Source organism: Triplophysa rosa, linkage group LG6 (genome assembly GCF_024868665.1).
Source record: "Triplophysa rosa linkage group LG6, Trosa_1v2, whole genome shotgun sequence".
In the NCBI taxonomy this organism is placed as follows: domain Eukaryota; kingdom Metazoa; phylum Chordata; class Actinopteri; order Cypriniformes; family Nemacheilidae; genus Triplophysa; species Triplophysa rosa.
Window position 1 is genome coordinate 4,898,519 of NC_079895.1, and position 19,706 is coordinate 4,918,224.

Consider the following 19,706-nt stretch of genomic DNA (forward strand, 5'->3'; position numbering starts at 1 on the left):
AATCTTGTTTTAAGAAAGATTATAGAGTTGTAACATGACTTCCTCTGTTTTTCAGTCCCTGCTAAGATTCACCTACCCAAGAATCTACAAGGAAAGGAGGCTATCCCTGCCCTTCGTGGTGAAGTAGTAAACATTAAGATTCCATTCAGTGGAAAACCAGATCCAGTTATTACCTGGCAAAAAGGACAAGACCTTATTGATAACAATGGACACTATCAAGTAATCGTCACAAGATCATTTACATCTCTTGTATTCGTGAATGGAGTTGAACGGAATGATGCTGGTTTCTATATTGTATGTGCCAAAAACAGATTTGGAATTGACCAGCAAAGAGTCGAGCTCGATGTTGCAGATGTACCTGATCCACCACGTGGCATCACAGCCAGTGATGTCTCAAGAGATTCTGCAACACTTCACTGGTTAGCACCTGCCAATGATGGTGGCAGTAGAGTCACAAACTATATCATAGAAAAGTGTGCCACCACAGCAGAAAGGTGGATTCGTGTTGGTCAGTCTCGTGACACCCACTACACTGTTGTCAATCTGTTTGGAAAAACCAGTTATCAGTTCCGTGTCATAGCTGAAAATAAATTTGGTCAGAGTGCACCATCTGAGCCAAGTGGACCTGTTGTGACAAAGGAGGATAAATCAAGAGTTCTCAACTATGATGAGGAAGTAGATGACACCAGACCTGTTTCCAAGAGCAAAGCTCCTCATTCAGAGGCTACAAATCTTCACAACAAGTACATGATTGCTGAAGAGCTTGGCCGTGGACAGTTTGGTATTGTGCACAGGTGTATTGAGACCAGCTCTGAGAAGACTTATATGGCTAAGTTTGTTAAAGTAAGAGGTGCAGATCAGGCACTTGTAAAGAAAGAAATTGCAACGTTGAATGTGGCTCGCCACAAGAACTTTTTGTTACTCCATGAGTCATTTGACAGCCCTGAAGAGCTAGTCATGATTTATGAGTTCATATCTGGTGTAGACGTATTTGAGCGCCTTGGTACAGCCAACTTTGAGCTCAATGAGCGTGCAATTGTTAGCTACATCAGACAAGTGTGTGAGGCTCTTGAATTCCTCCACAGCAAAAGTTATGGCCACTTTGACATCAGGCCTGAAAATATAGTGTATACCACAAGAAGAGGAACTAATGTCAAGATCATTGAGCTTGGACAAGCAAGACACCTTACACCCGGGGAGCAGATTAAAATTCAGTACACAACAGCTGAGTTTGCAGCACCAGAAATACATCAAAATGAGATGGTTAGCACTGTAACAGATATGTGGTCCATTGGTGTTCTTGTTTATGTACTTCTCAGTGGACTTAATCCATTTGCTGCTGAAACTAATCAGCAAATGATTGAGAGCATTTCAAATGCTGAGTACAGTTTTGACGATGAATCCTTCAAGGACGTAAGTGTTGAGGCATTAGACTTTGTGGATCGTCTCCTTACCAAAGAGCGTAAACATCGCATGACTGCTGCTGAGGCTTTGAATCATCCTTGGCTGACAATGAACACAGAAGAGCTAAGTACTAAGTCAATCACAATTACACGTCATAAGAGATATTACCAAGCCATGGTGAAGAAAGAATGGAACACTGTTGTCTCATCTGCTCGTGTTGCCAATGGTGGTGCTATCAGAGGTCAGAGAGGAGTAACAGCTGCTAAAGTGAAGATTGCACCATTTGAAAATGGTCCAGTTGCAGGACAGATTAAACACAGTCTTGCAGATGAAGACGATGACATTAAATTCATTTGTAACATTGACAATTATGATAGCAGTACTGAAGTAACATGGTACTGTGGAGTAAGACAATTAGAAGAAAGTTCCAGATACGAAATTACTTATGAAGATGGGCTTGCTACCATAACTATCAAGGGAATCATCAGAACAGATGATGGAACATACAGATGTAAGGTTGTCAATGAGTATGGTGAGGACAGTGCCTATGCTGAGCTCTTTGTCAAAGGGGTAAGATCCTACCGTGAGTTTTTCACTTCACGTGTGGTAAAGAAAGTAAAACGCAGAGTTGACACAACAAGATTACTCCAAAGACCTCCTGAATTTACCTTGCCATTGTGCAACCGCACAGCTTACATTGGAGAAGATGTGCGCTTTGGTGTCACCATCACAGTACATCCTGAACCTCGTGTGATGTGGTTGAAAACTGGTCAAAAGATTGTACCAGGAGATGATGACAAGAAATACACTTTTGTCACTGACAAGGGCTTGTATCAGTTAGTGATTCATAATCTCGATCCAGATGACGATGCAGAATACACTGTTGTGGCAAGAAATAGATTTGGTGAGGACAGCTGCAAAGCTCGTCTCACAGTGATTCCTCGTCCTGCTCCTGCTGATAATACTCTGAGACCTATGTTCAAACGTCTCCTCGCGAATCTGGGATGCAGAGAAGGCCAGAGTGTACGTTTTGAAATGCGTGTGTCAGGCCATCCTTCATTGAAATGGGAGAAAGATGGCATGCCTTTGGCATTTGGTCCACAAATTGAAGTTGTCCATGAAGGCTTGGATTACTATGTCCTGCATGTAAGAGATACTCTTCCTGAGGATTCTGGCATATACAGAGTCATCGCAACTAATTCAGCTGGATCTGCAAGTTGCCAATCCACACTCAAGGTTGAACGGTTGACACATGTAAAGAAGGAGATTGAGAGTGCGGAAGAAAAGAAGAAAAAGCCAGATTATGATCAGCAGGAAATGGACAAGAAAGTGAGACTAACTCAGATTCTTGCTGGAGCAGATGTTACCCCACTTACTCCAGTAGCACAGCAAGCACTAAGAGAAGCTGCAACTATGTTCAAGCCAGCAATCACTACTAACAAAGGAAAAAGTGAAGCTGAAGAAGCCAAAGAGAAAGAGGAGAAAAGGAAGAGGGCAGAGGAAAAGAGATTAAGAATGCCATATGTTGTTCCTCCACCCCGTGTTGTTGCTCCTACTGCTCTTGAGGAGGACATGGAAATCAAACACTTTGTGCCATTCTCTGATTTGAAGTGGTACAAGAAGCTTCGTGATCAGTATGAGTTCCCAGAGCCAATGGAAAAGTTCCCTCAGAAAAGACTTAAACGTATCCGGCTCTCGAGGTGGGATCAGTTCTATGAGGTACCCCTGCCAAGAATTAAAGATCAATACAAGCCCAGATGGCATATTCCATCAGTTTCCCAGGATGACCTTGAGACTGTAAGACCAGCAAGACATCGCACACCTTCTCCAGAACTGGAGGCATACTACAGAATTAGGAGACGTTCTCTTGGAGACCTTTCTGATGAGGAACTGCTTCTTCCAGTAAATGAATACCTGTCAATGAAGAGAACAGAAGAGGAAAGGCTTAAACTGGAGGATGAACTTGAATTAGGCTACTCTGCTTCCCCACCAAGTCTCAGCCCTGTACGCTTCGAACTCTCTGCATTGCAACATCCATCACCCAAGAGAGCTGCATATGATGAGGAGGAAGGAGAGGAAATTCCAACATATGACTCCTATCGTATTCCCTCTAAATATGAGGCTGGTCCAAGCTATGTTGACTTGCGTCAGCGTCACGATAGGGCAACATACAGACCTCCAAGACAAAAGCAAAGACTATATGAAGAAAAAGAGGATCAAGAACTGCTTAGATCAGTATCTACCACCACAAGATTGACATCCTATAAGACCCGACTGCAGCAAATAGAATTCGAGGAAAAAACAAAGGGAAAAAGAAAAGAGAAAACAAGAGTTTCAGTACCAGCAATAAGTGAGGGAGCAGCAACTGAAATACCTACTTCATTTTCTTCTGGATATGTTAAAGTGACTCGTGCTAAGTCTGAAAAGCTTTCTGCAGCTGTGGTTGAGAAAGAGGTGGTGAGTGTCAGAACATCTTCCCTGGAAAAGGCACGTCCACATTCCCCCAGCCTTGATTCATCTGAAAAAGCCTCTACACAAGACCTGTCAGTAAAGGTTGATTATATGTCAAGGTACGAGTCAAAAAAGAAAGCTTTAAAAACAGACAGGAAGTTTGAAATTGTGAGCCAGCAGCCTTTTAGCCTTGATCATGCTCCCCGAGTGACTGTAAGAATGCGCTCACACCGTGTGCCAGTTGGTCAAAACACCAAATTTACTCTAAATGTTCAATCTAAACCAGAAGCACAGATTAAATGGTACCACAATGGACAGCAGATTGAAGAAAGCAGAAAGTACCGCTTGTTCAACATGAGTGGAGTTTTGTCTCTTCAAATCATTGACTGTCAGGAAGAGGACAGCGGCACCTACCGTGTTGTCAGCTCAAACGCAAAGGGAGAGGCTTCTGACTATGCCACTCTCGATGTTTCTGAAGGTGCATTTTCTGCATATGCCTCACAGCGCAAAGATGAGGAGCCACCAACACCCTTTGTCCCTGAGATGACAAAAACAGATGTTTTTCATGTTTCTACAAAAGCCGCAACTGCATTAGAAACGGTAGTTTCAGAAAAAGTGGCAGTATCGGAAACTAAAAGTGAGACAAAGGAGACAGTTGTTAAGGAGTATGCAACATCTGAGATCAAGCTTGAAGCTATGGAAGTGACCAGAGTTGAGGAAGTTGTGGTTGAGAAAACATCTGAGACAAGACTTGAAGCTACAGAAGTAACAACAGTAGAGGAAGTGGTGGTTGAGAAAAAGAAGCCAACTCTTCCAGCTACAATTTTGACTAAACCACAGTCCGTCACAGTATCAGAGGGAGAATCAGTCAAATTCACATGTGATGTTGATGGTGAACCCGCACCCACTGTAACATGGCAACGAGAGGGACGAGTACTTGTGTCATCTCATCGTCACCATATTACCTCGGTAGAATATAAATCCACTTTTGAGATTAGCCAAGTTGAAATGTCGGATGGAGGTTATTACACTGTAGTGGTGGAGAACCCTGAAGGTAAACAGGAGGTACAATTCAGTCTGACTGTTCGTAAACCAACACCTGTGCAAAAAGTGGTTGCTTCACCTCCAAGAGTGAAGTCTCCAGAGTCTCCCCGTATAAAATCACCGATGGGAATCAGGTCTCCACTGAGAATGAAATCACCTGAGCCAATCAAATCTCCACAGAGAGTAAAGTCTCCACCCACAGTAAAGTCACCTACTCCAAAAGAAAAGACATCCAAACCGATTTTCTCATCAGAACTGAAAGACATCTCAGCTTCCACAGATTCTATTATAAAGCTCACAGTGAAAATTACTGGTGAGCCTAAACCAGTTATCAACTGGATGAAGGATGGCAAGGTAAGTAAAATACTTAATCAACACATTTACATATTCAGATGGATGGATGGATGTATAAAAGAGTTTTAACACTTTTCAAAATGGTCACAGATTCTCTCTCAGGGTGGAAAATATGAAATCTTTGAAGAGGATGGTTTGGCACATCTTGAAATCTACGACTCGGATGTCACCGACAGTGGAGTATACACATGTGCAGCCAAAAACATTGCTGGCTCAGTTACTACAAACAGCACCGTTACCGTTAAAGGTATTAAAATTAAGCTCTTGAAATATATTTCAGAATTGTGTGCAATTTTGTTTCAGTAAAATTAAATAATTACTCTTTTACGTACAGCACAAACAGCAGCAGTTGCAATGGAAACAAAAGCAGAGCTGACAGATCAAATTGTGAAAAAGGAAATTGCCTATGAGGAGGAGCAGTCCTTTAGAGAAATTAAAGCATCCAAAACCCAAATGACAATGACTAAAGGTCAGACTGTCACACTACGAGCAAGCATCCCAGGGGCCTCTGATGTGAAATGGATCCTGAATGGACTTGAGCTTTCAAGTTCAGAAAACTACAGATACGGCTTGTCAAGCAATGATCACACATTGACAATTAAAAGTGTCAGCCACCACGACCAGGGAATTCTCACTTGTGAGGCCAAAACTGAACACGGTGTGGTGAAGTGCCAGTTTGACATGACCATCAGTGAAATGCATTTTGATGCACCAAGCTTCCTTGTGCAACCACGCTCTCAGAATGTTAATGAGGGACAAGATGTCACATTCTCATGTGAAATCACTGGTGAACCATCACCTGAAGTTGAGTGGCTCAAGGATAATGCAGTGGTGAGTAGCCTAACTGTGTGAATTTTTCTTTTTTTTGTTTCTCATAGGAATCTATTAAACTTTTCCTTTAATGCTTACAGATTTTGATTACATCAAACATGAAATTAAGCCGCTCAAAGAATGTGTACAAACTTGAGATTCACAATGCTGCCATTGAAGACAGTGGAAAATATACAATTAAAGCAAAGAACAAATTTGGACAGTGCTCCGCAACAGCATCACTAAATGTCCTCAGTAAGTTGTTTTTGTTATCTAGTCCCAAAAATGTGCTAATAACACGGTTACACTAACAGCCCCATTTATCCATTCCTAAGAACAAATTAACATTGTTACAGTAATAACCCCATTTATACCATTAGAATTTATTTAATATTTAAAACTGAACATGTTGAAAACCTTAGTTGATAAAACCCTTTATTTAAAACAATATGTACAAATGATTAATGTTTGAAATCAAACTAACAAAACCTAACCGTTCTCATAATACAACTGCCTTTTATTTGCACTTAGTTTTTTTGTCTTGGTTTAACTTGATTTGAATCTTAATCTTAACCTACTACCATGATATATGATAACAAAGCATGATGTGTCGATGTATAAATATACTTACAGTGTTACTGTATATATAGGCTACTGTGTGAGCTGTATCATATACATAAAAGTAAATTAAAACTAACATTTGTATAAGAAATGTTAGATAACTGCATTGAGAAAAACTTCAAAATAAGTCTATATTCTATGATTAGCCTTGAATGAAAATAAATGTTTAAGCTACAATCTGCAAGTCTGGTGAATGTTACCAAATATCTACAACAGAATTTACTTTGACTGTGCCATGTGTTTAAACCAGGCATTTGGGGACATTTGCACTGTTAAAATTGCCTGTTGTACCTTTTTTATGAAAGAAGTTATTTGAATGACATGGTATTGTACTGTGCTCTCACAGCTCTAATTGAGGAACCTGCCAAAATGATAATTATGGAGAAAAGCTCTGATGTTACCAGCATGCAGGGCAGCTTCTCTGCCAAGCATGTCGAATCAAAAATGCAAGAGACATCCTTCACCAGCACCAGCATGTCTGATGTTAAATTTGAGAGCATGTCAGCATCTAGCATGTCCTCCATGTCGTCTGAAGCGATGATGGCTATGAGCTCTAGCAGTATAATGGCTATGAGTACCAGCAGTATGATGGCAATGTCCAGTCACTCGCATGTTGAGGGGTCATCTATCAGAGCAATTTCTCATGGCCTCAAAGGTGAGATGGACACTCACTCTGTGCATCTTTGCATCAAGCACTTAAAGCGCCTTAAAACATCAGCAGACCTATAACACCAGTAAAATATATTTTTTCTGTCCTAAACAGGTACACCACCAAAGATCGAAGCTGCCCCTGAAAATATCAGTATCGAGTCCGGAAAGATCCTGACTGTAGCATGTGCTTTCACTGGAGACCCAACGCCATGCGTAGAATGGTTACATTCAGGGAAAACACTGTCCAGCACGGAGGAGAGCGGAAGGTTCCGGATCAAAAATTCTCAGGATCTCACCACTCTTGTTATAAGTGGCGTGAAAGAGACTGATGCTGGAGCATACACCTTGAAACTTTCTAATGAGTTTGGATTAGATTTCACTACTGTTAATGTCAGCATTCGATCTATGTAAAAAATTATATAATACTAATTCAACCCTCACCCCATTTCCCTCATTCAACATCTTTCTATTTATAGAATGAGAAAAAAGACCTAGATGTCTGTTCTTGTAAATATTAAGTATTTTTATACCAAACTTGACATTAATTTATGCCAAACTAGACTGAAGTCTAAAGTTGTTATGAAATGTGCCATATTGGATAATTATGACCAGAGGTTCTGCACCATTTTGTGACATGTACATAATGTATATAGCCGAAATGACCGGTTATGGAAAATGTATGCATTGTTATTTATGACAAACAAATGGAACTAAATGTTTAACAGGAGAAAGTTTCGCACGAAACGAATACCCTGTTAAACCTGAAACGAAACGAAACTATGTGCCTCAACAGTAAGTTGAAGTCTTAAGATTGCCTCAACGGGTAGAGAGGCTCCCTGTTGAAGTTTTACTAAAATCTGTGAGACAAAGTTATGCACTGTGCATCTGTGCGTGCAGTAATGCAGTACACAAGAATTTATGACTTGAACATAAGACCTTGAATGTTGTTTGCATTTACCCTCATGTAAGCAAGATGACTAGGCCTTGTGCTCAGACTGACGAAGTCATACCGCTAATTTAATGACATGCTCAATGTGCGAGCGGCCTGCACAATGAGCTCATGATAATGTTTGTGCACGGTTTCTGACAAAGGACCGTTTGAATTCTGATTTTATGAAAGTAACATCACCTGACCATTCATTGTAAAATCAATTCAAGTGCTTCTCTGCAGAAGCTGTGCCAACTCTTGGAGGATTGCTAGGTTATATTTTGTGTGTTTGTGTGTGTGTGTTAGCATTAGAATCTCACTTTGTAGTAGTCAGGGTATTCATCCAGCAACGTACCACAGAGCCTTCATGTGCTATACAAAGAACAAAAAGTATATGAATGTAATACCCTGCACATTGAATTATTACAACTAATTTATGTAGTATTACCCATATATTCAGCCTCCTTGAGTTTTATGAATTATTGTTTTAATAAAGCATGTTTTCAGCACCATAAAATGTTTGTGCGGTTGATGTTATTTCATATTAAATATACACAGCACATTACATCTATGTTATACATCACGAAGAAACAGACTTTAGGAGTTGAAAATTAAACATGTTTGATTAAACGGTATAGTTTACCCAAAAATAAAAAATCCGTCATCACTTACTCACCTTCGAGTTGTTCCAAATCTGTATAAATTTCTTTGTTCTGATGCCAACAGCTCGTTCAAGAGGACAGTTGAGGTTTATTGGGGATTTAAAAAAAATTGAATGGGTGGATTTTTATCATTCTAGGGTGGTTCTGTACACACACTCCTGACACACAGATATGTTAAAACACCATTTTAAAGTGCATTTTCTGGATTAGGGGGCTTTTTTCAGTTTAAAGTAGACCGAATGACTAAAATGCTCCATTTGAGGCAACAAATCGATTTTTCGCTCAGATTAAACGACAAATACAGGTTCATCCCAAATGATGTACCGAAAAGTCAAACGAGAAACTTTAAAGACGAAACCTGAGTAGTGGGCGGCGCCACGCCGCGTCAGCTACTGAGTAGAGGGCGGCGCTACACCGCGTCAGCTGCCCTGCCTTCTACGCCACGCCGACAGATGTGCAAGATGTCCCAGCGGTCCACATTGTGGTTTTGTTTTATTTTGTTTTTGCAAACACTCAGTACCTTCATTGTTGTCCTTCGTGCAAATGACGAAGTTAAAATCGAGGTCACGTTTCTTCCAGAAAACTGCACACAGAAAGCCAAGAGAGGAGACATGCTGAATGCGCATTACGATGGATATCTCGCTAAAGATAGATCTCAGTTCTACTGCAGGTAAACTCGCTTCTTTGACTTCTGATTTTTTTAGCTATAAAGTAGATTATACGTATCTCTTTGCATATATTAATAAATTAACATTAATAAAGTTCATGATAACAACTAAAGTAAATATGTTTTTACACCAAGTAGCCTACAACTATGAACATTTTTTTAATCCACATCAAAACTATACTAATAAAGTTCCAGATGTTGCTTGGATTACTTCCAGAGCGACTGTTTTCCATCTGAACGATGAAACATTGTCAGCCAATCAAAATCCATTCAAATTTAAAGGGCCCGCGTGTTTACGTTGTGAAACTGCAACGTTGTCGTCTGTTGCTTGGACGCTAGTTATCGTTCCTGGTTTGATCAAACTAATTTTAACGCTGTTTGTTCGTTTTAATCCCATGTAGTCGTTCGACAAAGACTGGTCACCCGCACTGGTTTGTGTTGGGCGTTGGATCTGTTATTAAAGGTCTCGATTTAGGATTGAGGGACATGTGTCCTGGTGAGAAGCGAACAATTACAATTCCCCCTTCTTTGGCGTACGGCGAGCATGGGAAAGGTGAGTCTCGCCTCCTGAAGCACGACGAGAAAGTAAACGTTGTCTCTTTACAGAACTTCTAGTACATTAAATAGGTATAAGGGGAATTTTATCGGTTTCTGTGGGTCTCTACTGGTATTGTGTCGGTGGGATTTATCTGGTGGATGGGAACTAATATAACACCATTAAATCCTTCTGGTGTTTATAATGGAAATCATTACACTTTGTTTTGTTTTTTTCTGCAGGGTTGACCAATAACAAGCAAATACTTAGTTAATACATTAGTTTCCAATGTGTTTATTGAAATAGAATACTAAGTGTTTTCCTTTTTGTTCATTTCAAGTTAGTAAACTTTTCTATGGTGCAATAGGTCCTGTACCAGCAGATGCAACGGTGATCTTTGAGGTGGAGCTTTTGTACATAACCAGAGGACCACGCAGCATAGAAGCCTTCAGTGAAATTGACACTGACAACAACAAGGTCCTCACAAAAGAGGAGGTAACTGAGATCAATAATAATAATAACAAACATTCTTTTTTATAATATTAGTGGCTATCTGTAAACACCAACCATTTTTCCAGGCCTTGTATTTACTCTTGATTAACGTATATTGTCATTTTGTATTTGCAGATTAAAACATACTTGAAAATGGAAGCAAAAAAGTTGAATTCCCAGAAAGACGAATCCTATTTTGATGATGTTGTAGCAGACGTGTTCCTTAAGAATGACAATGATGCGGATGGGATCTTATCATTACAGGAGTACAATGTTTATAACCATGATGAACTATAACATTTATTTGTAAAAAGAAAAAAAAACATTTTTATGCAGCTGGTGCACAAGAAATGTATACCATGGCTGAGGTCAATGATTTCCACCACTAAATAAACCACTAAATAAACGGTTAATAAAATGGACTCAAATCATTTTTTGACCGTCATGCAAAATGCATTATCAAGAAATGAAGAAAAAGTTGCATTAAGTGTTTGATCACATGGTTTACAAAGACAAAGATTTTCACAACTTTTGTTCCAACCTCAATTTTCATTTTCAGCCATGTTTATCTTGCTATGAACATTAAGATCTCTAGGTGGCACTCTAACACAACGGTCCACTTCTGAAAAAACAAGACATACCTATAATCAGCCGTTACTTGAAGATAAACATGAAAAACATTTCATGTTTTTCGAACGAGATAATTGGTAAAAACAAAATTACAGTATGATTTGCCTGTTTTGTGGTACATCTGATAGAGGAATATTGCATGCTGAGACAATGTAAGCAGTAATCACTAAACAACTATAAAATATTAATTCACATCCAGTCACGCAGAGAGCTGACATTCTTGAGCAAAGATTCAACTCAAATCTTGGTTTTCAAAACCAAGTGTGTGCACAACTCCTGAGTCCCTCTTAACCCCTCCGCATGCCAAAATATGACGTAAACCATGTCCTTGCCAAAACTCAGAGCAGATCCAGACAGTGGAGAGAGAGAGGGGGGGTGGAGGATGTTAAAAATGTTGCAGCTGTTAATTGCAATGTAAATTGTATTTTGGAAAATTGCTTTTTCCAAAGTATAAAAACTGCTTTTCATCTTAACATTTTAGCTTTGTTATGATTCTTTTATCTCTTTGATTCTGAAGTTGGGCTTTGATGGGCAGATGTCTGTTATGTGATTTGAGTATTGGCTACCCTATGGGATGGATCCTGTAGTTATCCCCTTGGGGCTTGGAGATTACAGGTCTTTAAGGAGTATTGTTTCGAGACCACCGGAACAGTTTTCTGCAATACATCACCCCTGTGTAGTATTTTCCCATGGCATAGTTTGGTGCTGTTGGTCTCCCTATTGTTTAGAAAAATGAAAGAAAATGTTGGATGAGTTTATCAACCATGCGAGTCTCATTACTTTACATTCAACTCCGCATCTGTGTAGAACGTGGTGCCTGTTTTGTGCTGATTACAAATCCATCCAACAAAATGCCAATAAAGGGACTTTTATAGTAGTTGCATTGATTTAACAGAGCTCCTTTGTCAGACACTAAAATGCATTTACTATGCTCTGCATTATAGCTCACCATCAATGTCTCTGCATCAAGAATTGCAGCCTCTCATGAAATCTTTTTCACGAAAAATCACAATTTTCAATGACATACTCATTTAACTCTATGCTGAAACACAAAGAAACGAAGTACATTATGAAGGCTGCTAAAGTTCTTCCTTCTGTGGAAAAAAAAGAAGCTTCCTTTCGGGAACGTTGCCATGTCAGACTGCAAATGTGTTATGGCTGTACAAACATGCCCCGGGAGACCTGAGCTGACTTCAAATGCAGATTTTAATAAATGAATCAACCCTTAATGAATCAGAATAATTTCACAAAGTCTGTAAGAGGAGAAAAAACGCGTGATTTAAAGCTACGAATCATAGCTACAAAATGAAAGGCACATACAGTATGTTTTCGTGCAAGCATGAAATTTTGTCACAAACAAAATGTTGACATGACATAGGAAAATAGCTTGCAATGAAAGATAAGACTCATCACACCGAGAACAGAGAATAGCCAGAGGAACAGCGACATTTGACAACAGCACAAACAACATCTGCATAAAGTCAAGCCAAATTCCAATCCCAAGAGTTCACACTCCTCGAGAACCCTCGAACAGCAAATGGCAATACCACTTCACTGAGAACATGTTTAATCCATTCAGTCTCTCCAAAAATGATAGAAGGCCATACATCCATTTTTTAACTTTGTGTGTTTTGCAGTTTTTCCATCTGTCATTTTTGTTTTCAGTATTTTCAGGTTTTGAAACTTGGATCACCAAGTAGCTCTACAACATCCTTCAGGATTAGCAACACGTTATTGTTTTTTTAAACAACAACAGCATGTTGGCGACTGATAGTTTACAAGTGTTTTATTTTAACACATGTAAGCCATATAAGTCCACACATTTAGGTTTGACAGGTCTGCACTTTATGCGGACGTAACCCCTGAATAAACATCTAACCAGACGTGTTAACACGGTAGGATGGACAAGAAAAATGTAAGAGGATCTGAATAAATACAGTGCTTTATTCGGCAGTGACACAAATCTGTCTTTCACTATTCCTGTTTGTGAAGGGTCTTCACACATTTCACTATTTAATAACAAGATGTTAACAAAAGCATTGTACACCAAAATAAATAAAAGCATAAATCAAAGAATGTCCATCTTTCACTGTTTCAAAATTATTCTCTTTTTATGCATAGCATAGAAAGCATTTCATTTCGTTTTTTTATCGTGGTCACATTCAGATCATTGAATGGATGCAGTGGTTCTCAGGGTAAGAGGTCACTGGAAGGGAAGATTATTATCTCGGTGTCTTTGAAGCATGTAAACCTCAGTACCCAATTATTGCAATTGCATGGAATAAATGACCACATTATTGAAACATTTTCCTTGTGTGTTCTACAGAAGTCATACATTTTGAAACAAGCTCTAAACAAAACTGACATCAAATAGGTATGGATATTTATACTAGGGTCCTTTAAGATCAATGCAGATATACTGTATGTTTGTATGATTTAGTATTCAAACATGACAGAAACAGACTTCCTCAAGTTTTCGTTTCTTCCAGAAAACAGTTCAATAAGGAAGGCAATGTGGAGAACAGATTTGAGCTCTGAGGTCATACGTATCCTATTCATCATGGCTTTAGCATTTCCCTTTCACACTCTAAAGTCCCTACTCCCTTAACAACAACCCCCCGGACTATTGAACCACTGCTCCACTTTTGCATTTCCCACTGCATTTCAAACAACAAAACTGACGCTTTAATTTTCTCCAAAACATACTGGAAATGGGACAAGAGTTTTTGAATATATCTTGCTACTTCCGTGAAGAAAATGAATTTGTGCCAAGCGCAGGCAGTTTAGAGAAACCAGAAACATGTGTCTCTTCTCAATTTTCCAATGGTTCCACTAACCAATGGTGCTTTTTATTGGAGTAGGAGAAGAACAGTACATTTTCCCAGGATTAGGAATTAAACTTTTGATCCATAGACACACAGAAACATGTAATTTCTTGATATAGCATGCATTCGCACATCTTAAAGAACCCTTGGTGAAGGAGTGCGTTTTATCTTGAGGTAATAAAAAGGTGCAATGAACCACAGATACAACGTTTGTCGTACAGGAATTAAATGAGAGTTTTGATAACATGTGAAGGGGGCAAGTACCAACGCACTTGTGTTATGTCATACTGTTAGCAAAGAAAACGTATTTAAAAGGTGTTCTTACGCGCAAGAGCAGAGCCTTATTATAATAATCCAATTCTTGGCTATCTAAGGCTATACGAATGTCAACTTGCTTGGGGTTATCTTTATCTTCATCTTTATCTTGCCATCAGTCAGCAACATAAAAGAAATAAATATTGACACATTTTTGAACGAATCAACTGTCTTTGCAGAGACTTGCACAATGTTCAAGCATGAGTCATAATCATTCATAAGTTGTCAGAATAACAACAGTGTGACATCAGGCTGTCTGACATAACCAACATTTTGCTGGAGTCTCATATTTAAAGACAAGTTTTCCTCGCGTAAAACTAGCGAATGCTGGTATTCCTCAAGGGGGTATTTATCACAGGCGATCACCAGCTATTATTGCTTTTTAACAGTTATCAATCACACGCATCCCCCCACCCCCTCTTGAGACATGGAGAGAGAGGCCAGCCAGGCATTCCAATACTGGTGTTAATGGTGAGGGGGAGGGTAAGGGGCGTGGCCTGTGCTGGAGGTGGAAACTTGCCTAGTATTTTACATAACGATATTTTTTAATGAGCAAATTACTTTTATAATATGATCAATTGCACAATTGTAATGAAGAAATACACTTTTAAATTAATACCTTTTTGGAGGAAAAATGAAAAATGTGCACATGCTTTATGTTGCATTATGTTAATATTAAAATTAATATAATTATTACATTTTAAATTAAATATAAATTTATTGATTTAAAAAGTGCAAAGAAAAAAAATGCACAATTCAGATTGTGTACTTCTGATTTTGAGAATTCAAAATTTCTCCAGATATTATAGACTTAACCCAGGCTCGATTCACTATTAACTTGGATCATCAGTTTCACCGTCATCGTTTGGTTGAAGAATATGAGCCCAGGAATTTCTCAAAAAATATTTGTCAAAATTAATTGCATTTCAATCTATGGGAATATACTCTGAAATATAGTTGAAACTCAAGACAGCTTGAACTGGTCACCTTTTCTGTTGGTCCATATGGATGTGCCATAAATTTCCTTTGTTAAGGTTTAGAAAATATAGTTTATGCTCTGGGACTGACCTGTTAGTCATAACTCCTGTGTGTGTGTGACACACAATTTTGTCCACCTTGGAAATTACACATTCTTCCAAAACCACCTATATCATTGACTGAGACAAAAACTGTAAAAAAAAAAAAAAATGAATTTTGTTCATTGGAGTATTCCTGCCCCCCAGAGAGTATTCCTATCCTAAAACCATTTTGAAGAGTCACCCCTGACCTCACCTATCCCTGTTTTACGGAGCTCTGGAAAATCACGCTGTTCACGGCGCTCCCCTTTCGGAGCCTCCCAGCCAAAATGTCTGGAAAGTAAACAAATGCCTCAACACCACATTTAAGCAGAAGACCACCATCCTCCCCTCAAGATATCTTACCAGTGAGTCATGTATCCGACCTCTCTTGCATTTGCTAACATTTTCCAATTGGTGCATTTCATTTCCCCTGACCAAAAAAAAGCAATTTCATTTGTGGCTTATGAGTTAGAAGCACTAACCTCAACAAGCCCCTCCCCTCTTTTTCTTTTACTAAGACGTTTATGAAGTTTTCAGTATAAAAAGTATGCTAGTGATGTCTTTCATGTATAAGTTTGGTTAGCATTGCATTTAACTAAGCTGGGAGGGAAAACAACGGGGTACTAAACATCTATATTTCATCTACTGTATATTGCTCTTAACAGACCTATAAAACAAACTTTGTGTCCTATTTATTTTGGGGGAAAATCCAGAATATTTTGAGAGTGAGACCTTTTAAACAGCCATTTGTTTGGTCATCTGAGGGTATTAGTCAGCATTAAAACATTGCTGAAGGGCAGAAGCAAATAGGGATTTTATCCTGGCTTGATGGTCAAGACTGATACATCTTGAGGCTAGGCATGCAGACAGTATTCTCAAGTAAAATAAAAACAATAATAAGAATTAAACAAAAATAAAAATAAGGAGCTGTTCAATATGACACATAAATGAAAGTGAAAATGGAAAGGAAAATGGTTTATTTATTAAATAACCATATTATCTATGGATAACATGTGGAAAATAAAAAATATTTATAAATATAACTTCTATCTTCTATCTTCTACAGAGCTTCTATCACATTTAAGCACTTTTACAAAATGGTTAATGTAAATCTAATCACATTCTGTGAACAAAAGCAATTTCATACCTAATGGATTGCATCAATTGTTTGTTACAAGTTCAAAGGAGTTCAATGGGAAAAATCTAAGCATTTAAAAGTTTACATTTGCTGAAGTTGATTAGATGTTGGGAGAAACAAACAATATTTTTTTAATAAAAACCGAGGAATTTTTGAGGGCAAAAACTATGAATGTGGAAACTTCCTCTCATGCCATGCAGAATGTTCACACATGGACACAACAGAAAACCATATAACAGGAGCTTCCTTGACAACATACGGTGGCAACATGTTTCAGGAAATTCACTGTAGACCCTGGAGACCTGTAAGAAATTGTAAAATAGTAGATCAAAGTTATCAGTTAGTCAGCAATGAGGTAATGAGATTTGGTTACAAATTATACAGTCAAACACTTTGTTTCTGTCACAAACAATTTAAACTAGACATCAAGTTCACTAATGAAGATTTTTATGAAACACGTTTGCTAAACAGTTTTTACCTTTGTATTTCTGCTTATTTGGGCCTTGAGTGGATACAGATGTGTAAAGATGACTTTAGCAGGAAAACGCATCTGAGATTTGACAGTAGAATCATCAGTCTTGTCTTGGGATCTCCACCATGTGCAGAAACACTTAGTGTCGATGTGGGACGTTTCAAAGGAGGAAGTCTTTGTGGAACTTACATGAGACTTGCGTTTTCAAAAGAAGAGGAAAGGTACGATATTCACTTCAAATGTATGTGCACAAAACAGGTTTTGGGAAATAACAGTTTACATTGCTGGCGCAGCAATCCAAGAGAACAACTTTATTTTCTACTGGAATATAAGCAATGACTGGAAAATGGTTTATAGCTGTATTTGGCAGCTGTTTCCATGGAGACCTCAACCTTACTAATGATTTGCATTCTCTGCGAGCACCGCAGAGGGACAAAAGCATGATCAAACAGCACCACCAGCATGTCTCAGCCAGCAAGTTTTATTCTGTTTGTATTTGTTTTTAATCAGACTTAAAATAAAGTGCAATGTTTGGCCTTAATTGCAATTGTAAATACGTAGAAGTTTTACTTGTGTTACTACTCAAACACAATGTACAAGATACGCAGAAGTTTTTACCGAGCGTGTACACAAAAGACAGCAATCACACTGTATGTAGGTGAGTGGGTGATATATAAAGCAATTCATACAAGGTCAAAATAAATCTTTAAAATGCTGTCTTTGAATGTGAAATTGTTGTGACCGCATTGGGAAATTGTTTTCAATTTACAGTAAAATAAATAAAATGATAAGAAAAATGTATAATCATTATGGAAAATCTACATTTTGCTCGGGTAAATTAATTTCGTGTTGAGGTAATACCATACCATTTTACACTACATTTTTTTTCGTTTTCTTTCCTAGATATCAAATTGTGAAAACATTTTCTGAAGAAATGCATAATAAAACTGATGATAGTGCACACAAATCATCTGGTCCATCAACAGAAATAAAAAACGAGGCTGCGTTTTGAAAGCTAGAAAGTAGGGAAAATTTGTTATTGTTTTCTAAATCTAAGTTACTATGCGAAGGCTTTGACTTCCTGTAAAGATTGACAACACCAGAATCACCGTCAGATCTCCAGTATTTCTGTCTATTTACTTGGGGGTTGCAAAAATACAAGTCAGTGCTTGTACGACTGTATGAATCTGGCTATTCTCCGTGCATTCCTTTGAATAAATCACTCATTGTATTTAAGTGCATGGGGCAATAAAGAGTTCAGCATTTGTCACTATTCTCAATGCCTTTTATCACAAAGCATGTAGCTGCTGGGCATGACAGCAGAATCTGCAGTTTCCAATAGACAGATATTTCTCAACCTCACTTGCTAAACGCAGTAAATCTTTGCAGTATCGAACAGATTTCTTCCATGCCAGCAGACGCATGCGCTTAGACACCCAGACATAAGCAGAGACAAGCATGGAAAGGGCTATAACTCATGTCTGCCCCTACAGCTTTTACCTTCCTCTGGGCTAAATTGTCAGATAACCCAAAACTTGGCAGTCTATTGTAGCAGTGTAAAAAAGGCCTCCAATTCCTGTCCTTGGAGTAAGAATGGTATTTCTTGCGAGCAATGTTACAAGGCGTTGGACAGGGTATTGGCCACTCCATTTATGGGCTGGCCTTCACAAGCAGAGAAGTTTTTCGATCAGCCCCCTCTTGAGCTCCGCTCTTCTGTGTCATACCAACATTAGGGATGGAGAGTAAATCAGTTTGAGTGGCTGAAGAACATGGCTCACAGCTGTTTCCTCTCTTTCCATCAGAAGTTTTAAATAGGTTTACAGTACGAGAGGATAGAGGAGAATCAAATCCAAAACCCTATACCTCTCGTTCACCTTACACATGATATTCTCATTAACGGCAATAGAGTTCATATTTTCAGTGCAAGTGAACATTCGTCTCACATTTAAAACAAAATAAACCTTTTGTCATTACGCACACCACTTGACATTTAGAATCCACTGCCTCATGAATATGCTGGTTAACTACAAGCTCGGTTTGGCAACAACTGTGAATTAGTTAAATAATGAGTAATACAAATACAATATCAGCTGTGTCCCAGAACTGTTTTGTGTGCCAAAGATGTTCCGACGAAATGAGAGTAGAAAGAAGCAAATTAAGTAGCTACATTTTTATTGTAAAACTCGTTTACAATGTTCCCTGTTCTCTAGAGAATCTGAATACTTAATACTTAAATTGAAAAATGTATTTGAAAATATTTAACGGATTATTGAAAAGTGGTATACTGTAGTTACAAGGGAAGGAAAAGTTTTGTCAATCTATATTTTTAAGAATTAGAATAATTCAAAATTCAATCATAATAATGAAATGTGCTGTAAGCTGTTTCAACCATTTTGCTAACTTCCGCTAAATTAGACCGCCCCATCTATTTCACATTTCTTTAAACTCCACCCTTTAAAGAAATCTCATCCATCCTAATGTCAGAGTGTTCTCTGATTGGATAAAACAGCCAGAGTCACTCCCATAATTCTGCTGTTGATAGAGCATTTGAAATAGATGATGTGATATCTATTCATTTTTTCAATTTTATTGATACAGCGCTCTTCACAATTTTGCATTGTTGCCAAACAAATTCACATACATTTGGGA

At 38.4% G+C, this 19,706-nt stretch overlaps 2 protein-coding genes across 2 annotated transcripts in view; both read left to right on the top strand.

The window, feature by feature from the left end:
• ttn.1 (titin, tandem duplicate 1) overlaps positions 1 to 8,882 on the top strand; it is a 132,977-nt gene extending 124,095 nt beyond the window's left edge. Inside the window, exons 208-213 of the mRNA XM_057336724.1 lie at positions 56 to 5,253; positions 5,344 to 5,500; positions 5,588 to 6,084; positions 6,165 to 6,318; positions 7,031 to 7,339; positions 7,448 to 8,882. Coding sequence (XP_057192707.1) covers positions 56 to 5,253; positions 5,344 to 5,500; positions 5,588 to 6,084; positions 6,165 to 6,318; positions 7,031 to 7,339; positions 7,448 to 7,746 — 6,614 coding nt within the window. The 3' untranslated portion in view covers positions 7,747 to 8,882. The remainder of the gene's footprint in view (positions 1 to 55; positions 5,254 to 5,343; positions 5,501 to 5,587; positions 6,085 to 6,164; positions 6,319 to 7,030; positions 7,340 to 7,447) is intronic.
• Positions 8,883 to 9,354: 472 nt separating this feature from the next.
• fkbp7 (FKBP prolyl isomerase 7) lies at positions 9,355 to 11,041 on the top strand. The gene is made up of 4 exons (XM_057336763.1): positions 9,355 to 9,595; positions 9,994 to 10,145; positions 10,495 to 10,622; positions 10,755 to 11,041. The coding sequence occupies exons 1-4, from the start codon at positions 9,378 to 9,380 to the stop codon at positions 10,914 to 10,916; spliced, it is 660 nt and encodes a 219-aa protein (XP_057192746.1). The 5' UTR covers positions 9,355 to 9,377; the 3' UTR covers positions 10,917 to 11,041.
• The last annotated feature ends 8,665 nt before the right edge of the window (positions 11,042 to 19,706 follow it).